The following is a 19,514-nucleotide window of genomic DNA, read 5'->3' on the forward strand; positions in this document are numbered from 1 at the left end:
ACAAGAAGGTCACAATTTTTCTTAGTTAAAATCTAATATATTGGAATGTATAGAAATTTGTTTTGGACTTTGTGCTCAATTAGTGAAACATCACCACCCATATGATGTCACATTCAAGGGTCACCACTCATCTGATTTGACATTCAGTAGTTCACAATGATTATGACTTTTTTGTATAAAAAATAAATAGTCTTACGTAATACATGAACCATATTTAAGCCCATTTTATAAGCTTATCGTTACTTTTTGAAAGCCCTAGCCATTGAAGGAAAAATCGGGCTGTCTAACTAGTAACCACCCAATTAGATCGAAACCAAGTTGGTTATGGTTTTGGCATGATTTGGTGGCTAGTCAGGTATTTTTTAAAAAAATAAAATAAAAAAATATATAAAATCCGATAAAATAAAATATTTTGTTTCGAGGACTCCCGCATTTGGGGCGTGGTTGATAATAGGGGGTTGCTTCCTTAAAGTTAGAACTTACCTGTTCATCTTCTTTGTTTGATAAAAAACGGTAAGGTAAATAAAGAACTTACCTATCAGTTTATGATCTAACTATATAAAAAAAGTTCCGACGAAATAGTCGGAACTTGAAACGGAAAGTTTATGTCAAACCTTTCCCCTATAAAATTGTGCCCAAGCGTTTACTCAGCTGCTCACCCACCCACCCCTGTCTTCGCAATTAGCGGCTCAGCAAAACAGCAGCTCCACTGCGAAAGTTCTCTCGCTCTCTCTTCCCAGTAAAGCAGACTCTGGCCGAGTACTATTCGCGGCCTCGCAACCTCAACAAGTACCTCCAATCAGTGAGTTCTCTGTTGATTTTACATTTTTTTCTTGCTAATTTCGGATTTCTCTGTTAACAACATTGTTCTCAGGGTTTTTTTTGGAGGAAACCCTATAAAAACATTTCTAAGGGTTAAATCTACTTATTTTTGTATAATTTCCTATGTTGAATGAAGTATTAATGTTGTAAATCGAGTTCAAAGGCAATGCAAAAGCTTTATTTCGTTATTTTTCTATGTTGTAAATTTAGATTCAGGGTTAACTGATTGTTTTGAGTGCTTGACATCAAGTTCCCTGACAATCTATCCGTATTAGAGTGCTTCTTGGTTGTCTGCATGATAAGATATTAGAGAGCTTGTTGGTTGTCTGCATGATAAGATATTAGAGAGCTTGTTGGTTGTCTGCATGATAAGATATTAGAGAGCTTGTTGGTTGTCTGCATGACAAGAATATGGACGCACAATCATTTGATAGTTTGGGTTCTTGTTGGAATCAGTATACTTCATTCCAGACTGCTGTAATTTTGATTAGCTTGATTCACTGTGAGATTGCTACATTAGCATCACCCTAGTTCATGCAAACCTTAAAATTTGTTATATTGTTTTTATTATGGAAACAATCCCATAAAAAGTTGAAAGAATTGAATTAGAGCTCCAACAATGCTCAACCCTCAAAGTCAATTTTGGACAAATGCAAAAGATTTAAATCTTTTGGAGCTCCAAATCGAATATTATTTAGCGAAGCCACTCCAAATATAGTTTATTTGAAAAAGAGGATTAAGAAAAAAAAAAAGACTTACTTGGTTCAGCTTTTCAGATTAGCTTGGGTAATCCGTCAAAAAAGTAGTTTTGATTAGCTTGGGTAGTTAATATTTTTCTGTATCTCTCTCCTCTACCTCTTCTCCTACTTGCTTGGTTCAAATCTCCACAAAAAACCATATTCTCTTCTCCTAAACTCATTCTCCAATTCAATTGCAGATTGTTTTGGTAATGGGATAAGGCTGGATCACCTTACTCTTCACCAATCTGGACCCTTTATGGACTTTGAACACCACCACTCTGATCCTTCACTCCCAAACATATCAGACTATGATCACCGCGCCCAACTTCTTCGAGTTCTGTGATACCAAGCACATGGACTATTGTCCATGCCATGACACCAAGAGAGAGAAAAACTTTGACACCCATATGCTATTTTTCAGAGACTATTCGCATCAAATGGGTGTTATTGGTTTTAGTTTTGTAGGACTTCTGTCAAGAAGCTTTAGTTTCTGGGAATGGTCAAGGTCAAATTTGGAAATTGGAAGGTGGTTTCGGGTTCATAATAAATGAGGATTTGGTTTCAGTACTCTTATTGAACACTGATTTCCGAAATGATCAACTTTACATTCATGGCTAATTAAAATGTTGTTTGTTGTTTTTTCTGTATTTCTGTTTAACTAATCCATGTCACATCCTTATTTGAGAAATTGCTCGGATGTCGTTTGGATGACAATTCAATTTATCCATTAACCTTTTCCACGCCCTTTGGAAAATTATTGCTGAGTTATTGAGAATATTATGCTCTCTTTTGTTATGCTTTATTTATGGTTCAATAGTACAGGGTGGTTATATTTCTGGTTGAGCATGTACATTTCCAACATTGTCTTTTTTGCATCCTCGGGAACCTTTTGTGTGCTAAATGGAAACAGTTCAACATGTTGAATTGTGGTCAATGTATTCTTATTCTGATCTTTGAATTGTGGTCAAATGCTAAACAGTTCTGCATTCTCGTTGTTGTAGAACTTGGTTACTGGGTTGTACTTTGAACTTCCCATGATTACTAAAATTCATTGTGGTACTTTGTTCACAATTATCGATTCTCTTCCATAGTTCTCTTTTGATTCTCATTAGTCGCAATTCATGATTCTCATTAGTCACAATTCATGATTTTCTGAAAACCTGTGAAGTTTAGTTGCTATTGCTTACTAGCTTGCTTGTTTTCATTCCTGAATTTGTTCTTCACTCAATGGTTTCATTTTTTCCAAGTATTTATTGAAATTGCTTTGATATACAACTATGATGTGGGTTCATGAAATCTGATATATTCTTTCTATGATACACAACTATGATGTGGGTTTGTGAATAAAATGCTGAATTTTATTGGAATTGAGAATAATCTTACTTACCTTTTTGTTATTTTTTATTTTTGGGTTGGTTCAGTTTTACTGAGCTCCAACTATGAATGCTATAGCTACACCATGCTCTTTTTGTTACCTTTCTATTTTTAATGAATAATGCTTATAGATTCATGAATATAATTGGTTGGGACCAAACCAGGAATTTCTTAACTTCCCAGGAGGTTATCAAACACAAAAACCAAGAACTTCTTAACTTTCCAGGGAAGTTATCAAACACGGAAACCAAGAACTTCTTAAGTAACTTCTAATTTACAGTTCTTCAGTAACTTCCAATTTACAGTTCATGAACTTGCTTCCAGTTATCAAATAGGCCCTTGTTGATGAAATACATCCAAACAACAAATGAGATTATATTTACATTTTTTGGAATGTTCATAGTTTTGGCCAAATTGCCACATTGGGTCGGCTATACGAATTTTGGTCCACCATTCTTAGAATAATAATTTTAAAACATGGCAATTTGGCCAAAAATTATCACTATATAATATTTAAAATATACCAAATTGCCAATAGATGTATAAAATATCATCATAGTTCTTAAATTACATCTTTGGTATGAGGGAGCAAGTACATAGTATGCTACCAATAGAAACATAGTATACACGATAGTCATTCATTAATGAAAGCAAAATATTATATAAGTAGCCAATCTTATATTGCAGAAGTAAGATGCACCTAAAAGACCCATTAGAGAAGGCTTCTACATTGGAAACCCTCAAATTGATCATCTGGACTTCTGATTCATGAATACAAAGAAAAAGAGATTTCAAGTCTTAAAAATAGTTCATCTTCTAATACATTATCCGGACCATCTATTTTCAAGTATTTATATAATTGCTTGATAATTCCCATTTTCTAACTTTAAATTTCTTAATTAGGAGTGACAACAGATTTCATGCCATCGTAAGGCTAAAGTGTATCTTTTGGCATTTTTTTAGTAGTATTATAAAATGACGATTTCCAACTCCAATTGCTGATTCATATAGGAATCAGTCAAGACCGAATTGGTTTTGGGATGGTATGCATCCCAGTCCGGTTTCCCTAATCCCAATTTTATATTTTTTGTCTTTTTTTTTAAAAAAAATTTATCTAATATGTTATTAGGTCTCCTTAAATTCCCACCCTATATATCCTTACTTTAATATGAAAAATGATTTGATAGGGCTGCAACTCTATCAAAATAAGTAAAGCTTTACCTCATAATTCATGGAAAATTGCAATTCAGGAAAGAAAAACCTTTAAATCGATCATCTGAGCTTATTATTGTTGTGAAACAAATTAGGATTTCAAATTCTAAAAATAGTGTATATTGTAAGAAATCATCTAGATCGTCAATTTTTCCCTAAAAATAAGTCTTCATATATCTGCAATATCGTACCAATTTTTTAGTTTCAAATTTTATTGTCGGTATTGAAAATTTGATTTTAGAGCCATCATGGAGATTTTTGATGCCGAAAGTGCTTTCCGGATGAGGATTTGAGGTGAGACTTTATTTTGCTTTCATAAAATCTGGGCCATGTAGAAACTTCATCCTTTTAATATTTATTTTATTTTATTTATTTTTAATAGTTCTGAATCATTGGTTTGAACGGATCCAGACCCAATCTGAATTGCTAATTTAGCGATCCAACACTAGTATGTTGAAAAACAATCCACCCCATCGATTTGGGTTTTAAAAAAGTATATATTTTTTCAATATTATATGATTTATGCATTAGAAGTGGCACATAGTAGGTTTAGGTGGGTTGGCCATGTGTGGTTCAGACCTAGTAGAGCACTTGTCAAGATGTGCAAGTTAGGTCAAATGAAACGTTACAAAAGGGCAATGGGCAAAGTAGTGAGAAAAGATATAGGGATTTATGGTGTCACTGAAAGTATGATGCTTAATAAAACATAATGACGAACCGAAATTCGTACAGCAGACTCAAATTAATTGAAAAATGGCTAAGAATTTGTGTAGCCCACCGCAATTATGGGAAAAGCTACGATGAACAGTGATGCCTTACGAAGCATTGATGATTTTGGAAATGACAGAAATTCGATTGATAAATTTCTCGAGAATGAGGTTATTTGCGAGACCTGCCGCATAGGTTCCAGTCTTGTATAAAACCCAGTAAATGCATGTTGAACCTATAAAATATCCAAGAAAAGCCATCTAGATTGGGGCGTGTTTGATAACTAGACGATACTTGCCAGAAGATGGAACTTATGTGTTCCAGATTCATGTTTGATAAAAACAAGTAAGTTAAAAAGGTCACTTACTAGGAACTTACCTGTTACCTCTTTTTAGGCTAAGAAAAAGTTCCGTCTACAATGACGCAACTTGAAATGGGAACCTCGCCGTATTGCCCTCGCGACGAAGAGGGTATTTGCTTGCCCCCGACTGCCCTAACCACAGAGCAGAGACCATCTCGCGCTTCTCTTTGTGCCTACGAGCCTCCTCACAAAGGTATATCTCAGTTTTTTTTTCTCTCCCCTGATTTTTTTCTCTCTCTGGTTTTTGTCTCTATCCCATGGTTTTTTTCTCTTTGATATTTTCTCTAGGTTCCAAACATGGTGAAAATGGATCTAGGGTTTTCTCTTAATATTGTTTTGTGGTAAATTGTTCTCTATAGGAAAAAAATAATTTGGCTGTTTTTTTGGTAAACAATTCTCTGTGGAAACCTTGCCCCTCATCCAGCCTTCCTCTCTCCACTCCAGCTAAATTTCACAGTTCTCTCATTTTCCAATTCTTCTTTTCATCTGGTTTCTTCTGCTACACAAGTGACGATCATAACCATTTGGTGTCCCCTTTTTCTTTTTTTCTTGTTTGTGACTGCTATCTTCTGAAAATGAGATAATCAATGAGATTGCTTAAATTTGATTCATGGTTAGCTTATTGTTTCTTCATTGATAGTTCTTTTGTTGGTCGTGAAGAAAAAAAAGAAAAAAAATTGCAATATTGCTTTCTTTTTTGCCATAGGTTTAGATTAAACTTACTTTTTATTTTTCAATATCAACCATAGGGTTTTATCTGACCATTGAGAATGTGGTTATACAATCAGCGAACAAAAAAAAACAACTTGTTATAGATTGACTGGAATTTTTTTCAAATAACAACATTTCCCAAGGAAATCATTTGTTGAGTTTGTTGTGGATGTTTTGTTCCGGAAATGGTTGAAGAATCCAATAGTCAATTTAATTAATTCTGACTATTTGATGTATAGAATAGTTTTTCTAGGCAAAGCAGAACAAATCATTGCCATGAAGTTTGAATGAGAGAAAATTGATTATCTTTGATGATTGAGGTGAATTTTAGTTATGATTGTGATTGGGGTAATTGTGAAATATTTAAAGGTTTATTGCTTCTAACGTTTGTATAACTCTTTCATATGACTGAACTATCCAAAAAAGAATGTCAATGTTGCTCACCATTATAATGTCAATGCTGCTCACTATCATACAGTTTAGTATGCTATCAATTGAAAACTGGCCCTTCATATAGCTGTATTGGACTTATTCTCCTCACGAATGAATATATCGATAGTACCATAGCTGTAGATGTTTGATGCTCTCTTTTGGTCTTTTATGGTTATTCTTTGTGTGTGTAGACTACAAAGTAAGGCCTGTTATGTAACTGATTAAAGAGTATTTTGTTTGTGTGTAGACGACATCGTTATTTTGTCTCTGTGTGTAGACTACAGTGTAAGGCCTGTTATGTAACTTAGTAACTTCCTTATATTCCAGCAGATTGTCAATGACAGAGATCCATAACTTCTTTAACGTTCCAGAGCTTCTTTAACATTCCAGCAGGTTAACAAATACAGAAACCCATAACTTCTTACAATAACTTCTTTCTTCTCAGCAAAGAAGAACTTCCAATTTCCAGAAAACATTTACCTTCCAGTTATCAAACACGCCCCCAGAGAAAGGAGCTCCAAGCTATGTCCATGGTGGCTTGTACTAGACGTAAAGCCTTAATTCTAGGGCAAATTATCAGAGACTATAAATCCAATAGCGGGCGATTCACCTCTGTATACACGTACAGGAGCTTCTCTTCTGGTTCAGAAGAGAACGATGTTGTCGTGATCGGGGGAGGGCCTGGCGGTTATGTGGCTGCCATTAAAGCTGCTCAATTAGGGCTCAAAACCACTTGTATTGAGAAGAGAGGGGCTCTTGGTGGGACGTGCCTAAACGTAGGATGCATTCCATCGAAGGTATGGCCGATCTTTCCCTGGCATTCCCCTTGATTTGGTCTTATGCTGCAGAGTATCATGTTTTGTGACTGATATAGTTTTGGATATGTATTAATTCTCTCCAACAAATTGTTTTCACAAGCTAAATCCACTTTATCATTATTTTTAGTCTGTATCATCATGTCATGTTTTAGTTATGGATGGAAGAGTAGTATATTGAAAGAAAATCTGTGAATTTGACAATTTCATGATCTATACATTATGAAGTTGTATACTTTTTATTAGAATGGTTTACTACTTGGGGGGGGGGGGGGGGGGATTCTTCTTCGGTATCAATGTTATCTTTTCATGGAGAAGATGTTCTAAATATTGACTAGGAAATTATGAGATGGTTGGTTAATTTATTTCCTTATGTGTTTGGAAATTCACGATCCAGAGCTCTCTCTCTCTCTCTCTTGCAAATAGAACTGTTCAACACTATTTATAAGTATGCAAATGATACCTCTTTCTCTTCCCTGGTGTAGAAATTTTGACTTCAGTAAGTAGTTTCTAGGTTTTCATTGCCTTGATAAGTTTCATTTGTAAGATTCTAACTACTTTTTGAATGGATGATCTTGGATTTGTTTTTAATGTATATCACTTATTTTGAGGTAAATTAAACTGGATTTAGAATAGCATGATGTTCTGGCCACATTTTGTGTACATGGGTAAAATGAACATCTTGTCTGAATGTTTCACTTTTTGAAGTGCAGCTTCCCAATTCCGAGGAGTCCTGTTTCTCTTTTGGTTAGAGTAGCAGGGTTGGGCAGGACCCCTACTCCTCCGTTTGATAAAGAATCCCAATTCATATTTGATAAACCATACATTTACTTAATTTGGAAAATGCTTATTGATATCCATATGAGACAAAAAATAAGTGAATAAAGTAATGGAATACATCCAGGAGGTGGAATGTAACTATTTATTTTATAGCTATGAAGAAGCCATTTGTTTTATAGCTAGTTGTGTACCTTTTACGTTGTCTTTGCTAGTGGTATAACTGTATGTTCTCTTTTTCTCTGTTGTATTGCTAGTGGTATAACTATGTGCTTATTGATATCCATATGCAGAGGAGATTAGACAAAAAATAATTGAATAAAGTAATGGAATACATCTAGGAGGTGGAATGTAACTATTTATTTTATAGCTGTGAAGAAGCCATTTGTTTTATAGCTAGTTGTGTACCTTTTACGATGTCCTTGCTAGTGGTATAACTGTATGTTCTCTTTCTAAATGTTGTATTGGATATAGGATTGTTTCGTTTGCTGGCCGTTATATTTTGATGGATAGGATATTAAATTTGGTTGATGTTTTGCACATTCAAGAAGAATGATATTTTGACTAATTTTAAATTGGTTTATGCACTAGTGGGTTCTGCAATATTTGGAACTAAAACTAGAAATATGTTGATGACCCATGTGGAGTTTCACCTTATTCTCATGGGGTTCCTTTCTATTTTTTTTTTTTACTAGATACTTGGATGTTTGTGATAATTCTACGTAATTAACATTGGTTGCTTCCAGTTTTATTTATTTTGATTAGGTAAGTCGGATCTAACTCATAATAGAGTTCTTGGACTTACATCCAATTCTAAATTCTTCTAGAGGACACTAGAGTACTTTGTTCGACATTGTACTTCACCTGTTGCCACTCTTGTTAGCAATCAAAGAAGCCTCTTATAGATTTGTAAATTGCAGTCTTTCATAGGTAGCCCAACAAAGTTTTGCTTTTGATAGGAAATTGCTTGTTTTGTGTCTCCTAATGTGTGGCCTCTTTAAGTATTTGGATCAGCAATCTGTGAATTCAGAGTTCACAATGAAGCTCACTGGTTTAGACAATGTGTTCTACTTCTTGTTTAATGGTAGTATCTAATTATGTGAAAAAGTTTCATGCGTCTCATATAAAAAATCATGGTGGAAAGGTTTCTAAGGCAATTGTAGTAGTTGTAGAATTATGTGGTGAGCCTCCTATTGTGATTTCTTTCGTGGTCTTCTTTGGTAAATAAATGACTTGGTTTGGGAGTTGATAATCATGTTGTAACTTGCTTATTGGGAAAACTTGATGTGGGAAATTCGATGGAAACAGTATAATCAGCAAGCTTTAGGCTAAACACATGCAACAATTATAAGAAACCTTGGTTTCTTCCTCACACCTTAGCGAGGGCTTCAAAAGCATGGAGCTTTTCTTTCTTTTCCTCATAAACAGACCACATGAGTGAGCCCTTTCGGCGTCATGCTCTGCTTTTATATTCTATTTAATGTTCAAAGAACATTAAGTGTCCATAAAAATCATAAATTGGCTCAAAAGTCCTAACTAGAGTCACTTTTAAAATGAATGACCTTGACTATAAATAAAATGACTAGAAAGACCCCAATTGTTCCAAAAAAATAAAGGCAATAAAAAATAATTGAAAATAACCCTAAAATAACGAGAAAGTTATCCCAAGCAATGCTTGCTCTTCTTGGTAGTCTTCCTAGGGTTCATATCCTCCAAATATACACAAGAATTAGGAGGAATCTGTTGCTTCCACATAAGATACTCATCACACTGTCCACTTGAAGCTCTTTGCGCATCATCAAAAGAGATTTGTAGGATAGACGTGTGAACCTTGTATAAATGTTCTACATTTTTTTTTTTTTGAGAGAAGTTCACTATAATTGCATTAATAATTAGTAAAGATTACAAGATAATCATTATGTATGGTGACCCAACAGGGCCACTCTATCCAAAAGAGTAAAAAATGTACAAAGGGGAAAGATTATTCAGAGGGTCTTCAGAGATCAAGTGGGCACACAAAACTAGTTCCTCATAGGGTAATTGAAAAGGGCCCTCCCCCCTTTTCAAAACATCAGCCTCTGAATTGGCTTCTCTGTAAATGTGGTACCAAGTAGTATTGCAATTCCTGATTATGTGCACTATCTCTTTGAAAATGTCGTCAAAACGCCAAGGCTAAGATGAACTGTTAGATGCCCAAGAGATAATATTTTTGGCATCTCCTTCAACTACCATGTTGTGAATCCATGAAAGATTAAACTTACGAAGGCTCTCTAATAGGACAAGACCTTAACAAGAGTCGAGCCCACTACTCCAATAAGACAGGAAAAGTACAACAAAATAGAGCCATCACTTGATCAATGAGGGTCTTGGGTTGCCAAGGGAGCAATCGTCAAAGTCGAGCTTGATAGTAACTCTTTCAGGTGGCCTCCACAATGATGCCCTCGAGATTCTTGGTTGGGCTCGCTATAGTAGGTTTGGCCAATTACTGTGGAAATCAGTGAAAGTGGAACTCTTGAAAAGCTTGTGGTTGGTAACCGAGAAGGCCATTGGCTTTATGATTTTCTCCGCCAATTGATGCGTGGAGCTCTCTCCCTTAAAAGTTATGTAGTTTTTTTCTATCCACAATACCAAATAGTTGCTGAAATCAATGCTTTCCAAAGGAATCTACCTACCTTGGGCCATAGTGAGAAGATATTAGCTTGAAACAAGTGGGGAATTGAGCTTGGGATGACCCAAGCCCATTCAAATAGTTCCAGGATTCTCATCCAAACTGCTCTAGAGAACTCACAATGGAAATGTAAATGTGCATTTGATTCTTCATCCTGCAAACGCATAACGCACCTTGTATAATGTTTAACATTTTACCTTGGTCAGAGTTTCATTACTTTAAAATATAGTTGCAAGAATTATTAAAAAACAAGAAAAAGTTCCAGTACCCTAATAATTGATATCTTGATGCATCCTGATGCATAAGCGTCTTCTCTACAGTCCCTTATGATGGTAGGTAGATATTTGAGTCCTAAAATCAGCATGTGGAACCTTTTCATCAATCATCCAAAAAAAAAAAAAAAAAAAAAGGGGGAGAAACAAAAGGTTAGTGTTTGCATACATTTTGGAAAAACCGTACCCAAAGGCCCATTTGAAATTGGAAGATGGGCACTTGGGTGTCACCCATCCCAGAAATTCTAAAAAGATAGGGGTGGTGATGGTTCCCAGAAGAAAGACAGCCGACAGATAGCAAATATGTGGGGTTGTCAACCCCTATAGGAAACCGCTACCAACTAAGCTGGAAAACTGTTGACAATACTAGAATGAATTTTGGGCACAACTTTGAGGGTTCTCATTTTGGATGATGGAGGACCTCCTGAATAAAAACCATAGGTTTTCAGAGTCATTTATGATTTGGATCTACTTTGGAATGCACAATAAAGGGACATGATTAAAGATGAGGGAAATCGATGCAAATCAACCTCAAATCGAGCTTCAAGATGGTCCCCAACATCCTAAAGATATCCCCCAAGTTTCAGTTCAAAACGATGTTGGACGGATAATATACAACGAAGACACTCCATGGACTTCTATACACATGCTGTGGAGCATTGGAAAGAGGCCAAAATTATGAAGGAGCCCCTTAAAGACACGTCCGATGGGGTGACCTTAACACAAGGTATTTTCACAAGATTGCCAATTGTAGGAGACAAGAAAATTCTATCACCCATCTGAAAGTTGGGAATTCAATCCTCGATCAGCCTCCTCTAATCGAGCAGGCTGCTGTGTCCTTCTTTGAAGATCTTTTCACCTCCCCTTTTTCGGGGGTCTAGGCATTCGTAGCCTTAAAACCCATAACCCTGCTCTCTTGATCTAGTGGTGGTGGAGTTTTGCTACCCAATGTGGTCACCTTTGGGTAGAGGTAGTTAAGCACAAATACTGCTTTGTGCAGTGATCACTGGATTCCTGAATGCAAGACTAGTGGGCTTATCTCTGGTTTCTGGAGGTCCAGCTTTCGCTGCCAGGAATCTTTCATTTGGTGTGGTCATGCCCCTCTTAAAGATCAGTACCCAAACCTCCTCCTTTTAGCCTGGGGGAACTCAATCATCTGTGGCTGAAAACTTCAGCATCTCTGGATCTGCCAGGACCTGAACCCCTTTGTTAGAAGGGCTCCTCTCCTTGACAATGAGCTTGAGGACTTTAACTTGCTGGCCGCAAGTCTTCACACTGTTTTCCTCCCTCTCTTTGGAGCCGATAGGATAATTTGGGCCCTTGCAACCTCCGGTATTTACCCGGTCTCCTCCTTCTTTCGCTCTATCTCTCCTCACCGCTTCGGGCCCCTTTTGTGCTTCGGTCTCTAAGGCCTGGAATTCCTTCATCCCCTCTAGAGTTTAGATGCTTTTATGGATTGCAGTTCATGAAAGATTGCTTACTGTCAATCGGCTTCAAAGAAGAGGAGTCCAACTCCCCAATAGGTGTGCCTTGTGTTTGTAGGATGAAGAATCAAATGCTTATTTATTTCTCTATTGCGAGTTCTCTAGAGCAGGTTGAAAGAAAATCCTGGAACTTTTTGAACCTATTCTCCTCTTACCTTGGCCCAAGGCAGGTAGGCTCCTTTGGAAAGCTTCAATTTCAGCAACTATTTTGGTATTGTAGATAGAAAGAAACCATATAATTTTTAGGGGAGAGATTTCTACGATTGGCGGAGAAAATCAAAAATCTCGTGGCCTTTTGGGCTACCAACCACAAGCTATTCGAGAACTCTTCTCCATCTGATTTTCAAGTAATTGGCCTAACCTATTGCAGTGAGCCCTAGGGGGGGCATCTTTGTGGAGACCACCTGCAAGGGGTACCATCAAGTTCAACTTTGACAATTACTCCCTTGGCAACCCGGGGCTCTCTTTCGATCTAGTGATGTATCTACTTTGTTGTTTTTTTCCCGACCTATTGGAGTTGCAGACTCCACTCTTGCTGAGGCTCTTATCTTGTTGCAGGGCCTTCGCAAGTTTGATCCTTTTTGGAGTCAAAATCTGGTAGTTGAAGGAGACGCCAAGAATATTATCTCTTGGGCATCTTGCTCATCTTGATCATGACTTTTTTTATGACATTTTCGAAGAGAGTGCATCAAACCAAGAATTACCATACCACCTAAAGCCATGTTTATAGAGAAGCTAATTCAGAGGCTGATGTTTTGGCAAAGGAAGGGGCCTCGTCCAACTCCCTTGTGGGGAACTAGTTTTTGTGTGCCCACCTCATCTACAAAGACCCTTTGAATAGTGTTTTCCCTGTTGTACTTTTCGTCCCTTTTGAGCTTTTATAGAGCGACGCTTTGTGCTCACCATACTTTTTGATCTTTACTAATTATTAGTGAGCTTCTCTCAAAAAAAAAAGGCATCATTCGATGGGCCCGAGACCCTCATGGATGAAATTAGGTGCTTTTAAAACCTTGACCACTAAGTTTCATGTCAATATGATGTCATCTAGTCACATTTTTTGAAGGACTGAGTATGTAGCATACTATTGGAAAGTTTATTTCCGTAATACACCAAAAATGGGGGTATAAAGCTGCATAAACAGCATTTTTCAGGAATATTTCATGGCTGATTCCTCCCATACCCTATGGTGGTTTAATCCGGGGCTTGAATATTGTTGGTTAGAAGCTTTTCGACAAGGTCCATGTTGAGGGACTTCTCTAGCCAGAAGTGGGTAAAATTCTGAGAGATAAAATTCTTAGAGAAGTCAGGTGCTTTTTGTAGTATGCAATTTCTTATATCTCATGACCCCTCGTCGGTTCTGTAGCAATTTCTCTCAATCTGGTAAGGATCTGGCGATGAGATTTGGTGCATTCGATCCGTAGCTTGGCAAGCTTTTCTATAATGAATGGGAAGCTACGATCAAGGAAAGAATCGAAGGCCGATTCAAAGCAAATTTGTGTCAAGGCTGATTTTTATAATTTTCATGCATTAAAATATCCATTCCTCACTCAATATGAGTAGTTTTCGGATGGTCCAAAACACTCATAGGATCGATTGTAAAGTGCCAAGAATCCAGCAAGAACCTGCCAAAAAACAAGCATATGGAAAAGGGGTTTTACTGAATTGTGAACTCAAGACCATGAAAAGACCTGAAACTCCCTCAATCCTTGGAGTCTGTCGATGAAATTTGTAATGAAACGATTGTGGGACTTTGATCTAGGATTTTCTGGTGGCCTATCACCCGTTATGGTGCCAAAAATGAAGAAATAAGAACCACCATAGGCTTGGGTTGTGGAAGGCTTTGTGAGGGACAAGAGTGGAATTTCAAGCATTGTTGATTGTCAACACTTCTTTCTCCCTTAATGTTAATCCACCCATGTTCTAAACTACAACTACATAAGGGTTTAAGCACCCCATTTTTGGGAGGTTGGAGTTCATTGTCAAGGAGGAAGTTCATTTGCATGGTTTAGAGCATAGAGAAATTCTAGAGAGAGAGAAACCTCGTATACAAAGAAAAAACCCTAGCCTAGACCTTGGAGGGAGTAACTCCCCCAGGGAGAGAAAGTGAGCTGAGAGAGAAACCCTAGTCTTTACCTCTAAGCTTCCCAAGTTCTATATAGAGAAACTCCATCCCAATCGAAGTCCAAGCAAGGTAAACCTGAACCCAACCCAAAGCTAGCAAGAGAGCGAGCATCAGGCCTTCTCCTAGCATCGAAAAAGCCGAGTAGTTGTAAGAGGGTCCCAAAATTACACAAGAGATACCAAACCCACTAAAATTGTGATTGTTTTCTTTGATTAAATGAAAGATCTGTGTTTCAAGTACTTGGTCGGCACCACACATTGCCAACCCACCTAAGTCTACTCTCTCTCATCTTATCGCTTATTGGTGTCACATCTAAATTCTCCCAAATGGATTCATTTCGAATTCTATTCCTTCTTGTCTTGCCGCTCATCCATCTCAACATCCTCATCTCCATTACACTCATTCTATGTGTATATTGTTTTTTGTCTGCCCAACATTTCTCCCCATAGAGTTCTTATATTCTGTGAAGTGGACGGAAACTGATACCCCCTTTGATTGAGAATGACCTATGTCCTTATTGCTTTGAAACTTAGATGAGATGAGGCGAAAATCCTAGTTGAGCCACCTGCAGAGGTGGCGCCCCCCTAAGGACTAGAACTAGATCTATAATTTGTACGCCCACTCTTCTTCTCCCTCTTCTCCTCCAGCTCTTGGTCGTCTTCCTTCCTCATTGCCCCCTTTTGCACCGATTAGCAAGACCACCCAGCCCTTTTTCGCTCAATTGGTCTCCTCCACGCCTTCAGTGCAGACTTCTAAGTTGATCACTCAGACTCCTCTGTCGACCACCTTTGAATCAGTTCTGCTTCCTCCACCACCACCTTAGCCTCGTTCGCCCTACCTCCTCTTGTCATTTCGATGCCGGCTGAGGTGTCTAGCTCATAAATCTAAACTCCTTTCGTTCTTGGTGGGTTCCTTCCATCCCAGAAGGGATGACTTCAGATCTATTGAAAAGTGGGGGCAACGCTCTCTCCTCCAGGGCTATCCTCTTTAACTCCCCTTCTGAGGGGAGTGCCTTGCGTGCTTTAAAGACTGCAGATACACTTAAATTCACAAGTGGCATGCCTGAAACTCCATAAATGGTCCCCGGTTGAAAGGGCATTTAAGAAGCAGACGGTCTGGGTAACTGTCTCTCACCTACCCTTGCACGCATGGTCCCCTACCATCTTCAAGAAGATTGCCGAAGCTTGTGGAACTTTTGTTGAGATTCACTGGAAATCATTGGAATTCCTTCCTTTGGGTTATATCCGTCTTCTTCTGGAACTTTTAGACCCTACACTTATCCCACCATTCCTTTGGCTTGAGGTGGAGGATTCCTTTTTTTGCCTATAGGTTTCTTGGACCTTGGCTTCCCCCTTGCCCCCCCCCCTCGCTTGTTCTTTCTCCAGAGGCCGGAAGTCCATCACATAAGTTCGAACCTTCATTCTGGAAGAAGGTGACTAGAAAACGCTTAGCGCCACCAGCTGGGCGGACCTCGTTTTGCCAAGACACGAGAACTGAGGACTCTTGCAAGTCAACTGCCACCCGCCCACAATCGGAGACCTCGAGAGCCCCGACCTGAAGATGGGCCTGTACCTGTTCGCTCGCTTTCTGACCTCACCTACGTCGCAAGCCTTTACGGCATATGGCCCTATCTCAGGGGCTGAACCCCCTATAGCGTGTGACATTACGCCATATGTGCCAGACGATCGTCAACCTTTGCTGGGTGGCACCTTCCTTCCCCAACGTGGCAAGGAAATCTAGGTAAAGGACGTCACCCCACAGCTCACTGAGACGCTTCTCCAACCTTCGATGCTAGGTCCCTTTTGACCTGCCGCATCTCCATTGATTACCTTGTCCCCCATCCGGGCCTCTGACTCGACCCTAACCCCGAATGTCTCACCCTCTTGCTCTGGGCCTATGAGTACAGGACTGGAATCGAGTCACCCCTCTCTCAACTCTATTGTGAAGCCGTCACCGGCGCTGACCTTCACGCTTCCCACTCTCTCGACACCTGTCCTCCCCTCCCTTGCCTCCTCGGGAGAATCCATTCTCTCGCTCATCCCGCTTAACCCCTCTAATCCTTTTGGCGACATTTGTCCGCCTCCCCTACGTTCGCCCTGTGAGATCCCTACCTCTTCATCTCCTCCATCGCCTACCCCCTCTCATCTATCCTTGCTTTCCCTTCTTCTCTACCCCTTGAGCAACCCCCTTTGTTTTCCAATCCTTTCTCCTCTGTTTCTGAACCTCTCTCTCCCCCCCATCTCCTCTTCGCCCTGCTTCACTCTACTGCGTTCCCTTGAGGTAACCCAAGACACGCCTGAACCCAACCCCTTGGCTATCACTTCATTCTTCAGACTCTTAGCGCCGCACATTCCACTGGTGTTTAGGCAACCTGAGGACCAAACGGACTCCCAGTTTGAATCAAACCCTTCGATGGAGTGGCCTTCCTTCCCTGCAAGCATCTTGGGGGTGGAATCTGTTGACCCTACTCCTCTTGACCTAGAGTTCTTGGCTTCTTTGCTTGCCCCTTACCTTCCCTACACCCCTAACCTGATTCCCATATGCTAAATTAGGACAATGTGGGTTCCCATCATTTTACCAACCTTGGCTGCCTCAGATTTTCTTATGGCCCCAGCTTATTGGACTTTGACCCCGATCTACTCTTACTGCCCCCCCTCCCCCTCACCTTACTATCCTACTACTTTCTCTCCAGCCTTATCCTTACACCATGCTTCCCCCTCGGCAACCTGTTACCCATTTCTCCTTGACCTTCTTGGACTTCCCTCCCCCTCCGTCTCTGCTGCTTTCCTCCCCCCCTCTCTCTCTACGTTCTCTCCCTCTCTTCCTTTGCTCGCCTCTTCCCACCCCTTGCAAGCCACGTCCCCACTATTTCTGGAGTCTTTGGCCAGTCTTTCCACTTTTGTCCCACCCCCTCCTCCCCTCCCTCACCCCTGTTCTCCTCCCTCCCTCCCTTCCCCCACGCGTTCCCCCATCTCTGAGCCTTATCCCACTCTCCCCAATGACCTATACCTTGGTAACCCTTCCGAGGAGTCCATTGCTTCCCCAAATACACCTGGTGGCGCTGACCCCTATCTATACTCATTGGGAAGTTCGTCCCAGTCCCCTCTGACGGCTTCTTCGGTGGATTCTGCCTTCGTGGACGGCGTTGATCGTGAACTAGCAGATTTTAAAGAATTGCTTAAAGTCATGGGCTTCCCCCATAACTTACGTGCTTAAAGTCATTGTTTCGGTGTTGTTTTTAGGCTCTGACTGCGACTTTTGGCGACTTATGGTGGCTTATGAGCTATTACGACTGTAAGGAGTGCTTATAATCTTAACAAAATAGGGTTTTAGCAGAACTTGGACAAAGTTATGGTAAAAGACTATCTATAGGAATATTGATGCTCTGATACCAACTTTTGGTGGCTTATTAACTTTTAAGTACGTCAAGCGGAAACAACAACGAAACAATCAAGCGAAAACAACAACGAAACAACAACTAACAACAACTAAGAAGAACTTCTAATAATATAAGCATCATACAATCATACAAATAAATCACACTTATATTTCAAAAACTTAAAGACTTACATGATATAAACGAAACAAATCCAAGCAACTGCAACTCAGAAAGCTCTACACACTGTTCCCTTTTACAGACTACAGACTCACTCAAACGATAGAAAGAAAAGGGAGAGAAAATCTAAACACAGCACTCAAAGCTCAAACTTAGGATGCCTTCCTCTAAGGAAGAGTCCCCTTCTTATAGTTCAGTTTCGGACTTCAAATGTTTTAGATCTAGTCTCTAAAGTAGCATAGAGCTGTCAGCCACCTCTTATCTTTCTCCACTTAGCATTTTTATCTTTTACAAAGTAAAAGCATCGGCAGTACTGTGTCGGCAGCATCAAAGTAGGAACACCTGTTCTTTTGATTTGACTTAAAGGTGTCGGTAGCACTATAGTAGAGACACTTGTCTTTTGATTTGACTTGAAGGTGTCGGCAGAGATACAGTAGGTTTGATTTTTAATGGGCATCGTGTCCTGGATATAGTGGAGTCGAGCCGACCCAATAGCTTGCTTTTACTTTTGATGGACTGGGGGTAGAATCCCCGTATTGTCATCACCATTCAAATTTCCTTCGTCTTCACTGACTGATATTGAGTCTTCTTCAAACATTGATAATAATTTTTCTTTGAGTTCTTTGGACAAATTTGGATTTTCAGTTTGTAATAGCCTTAAATATGAGGCAGTTCCTGTTGGCTGGCTAACTCCAGGTGTATTAACTTTGATTTTTATGATCTTGATGGTATCGAGAATTAAGTCTTTAGTATCAAAACTCACCCACCATTTTATTTGTATCACTCTTTCAAGGTGAGGGATATAATCCCAATTTTCATCACCTTCAGTAATAGTATAAGACCATCTGATGATCCAAGGGATCTCATATAAGATGGTAAACCGGATTAGGGTCTCCATTTTAGACCAGTTTCTGTTGGCTGCTTCGAATTTTGACAGTGAGCATTGTAATTGTTTAGGATAAATATCTGGGTCAGGTCCCCAATATAACATCCATTTTTTAAACCATGTAGGCAATTCATTTGTGGCTTCAATAAGCCTAAAACAGATAAACCAGCTGTGAGTATTTTGTTTATTCTGGAATATTAGGACCTTTTCCCAGGCTTCGATGTTATCATAATAGTTATAGCTCTTGATTTTAGAGCAACTATTTCTAAAATATCTTGCCTTAAGAGGATCAAATCCCCAATTTTTATATGCCAATATTTTTTGGATTTGAATTTTTGAGTAAGCTATAATGTCATTCCCCCTATATCTTCAGACAACTTCTATAGATCCTATTTCTTTAAGGATCGTTTCGTAGAACATGTGAGATTTAAATTCATCTTCAGGATGCATATGATTTATTAGGTAAATTTTTGCACTCTCATTTGGATTAAGATGTAGATGAATATTGTCTATTGGTAAGATGGGAAAATAAGATTTTTCCCAGTATTCAGAGGATTGAATTAAGTCTTCACTT

The 19,514-nt window shown here is 39.0% G+C and overlaps 1 protein-coding gene across 4 annotated transcripts in view; it reads left to right on the top strand.

Annotated features, from left to right (window-relative positions):
- Window positions 1–5,286: 5,286 nt before the first annotated feature.
- Window positions 5,287–19,514, top strand: part of LOC18437335 (dihydrolipoyl dehydrogenase, mitochondrial) — a 31,983-nt gene continuing 17,755 nt past the window's right edge. Inside the window, exons 1-2 of one of the 4 annotated variants that reach the window (XM_088860426.1) lie at window positions 5,287–5,410; window positions 6,691–7,157. In XM_088860426.1, the coding sequence (XP_088716552.1) occupies window positions 6,885–7,157 (273 nt within the window). In that variant the 5' untranslated portion in view covers window positions 5,287–5,410; window positions 6,691–6,884. The remainder of the gene's footprint in view (window positions 5,411–6,690; window positions 7,158–19,514) is intronic. The other 3 variants (XM_088860427.1, XM_011626216.3, XM_006847545.4) reach the window with 3 other exon arrangements.

Source organism: Amborella trichopoda, chromosome 3, assembly GCF_054954075.1.
Source record: "Amborella trichopoda isolate Santa Cruz 75 chromosome 3, AtrichopodaSantaCruz75HAP2 v2.0, whole genome shotgun sequence".
In the NCBI taxonomy this organism is placed as follows: domain Eukaryota; kingdom Viridiplantae; phylum Streptophyta; class Magnoliopsida; order Amborellales; family Amborellaceae; genus Amborella; species Amborella trichopoda.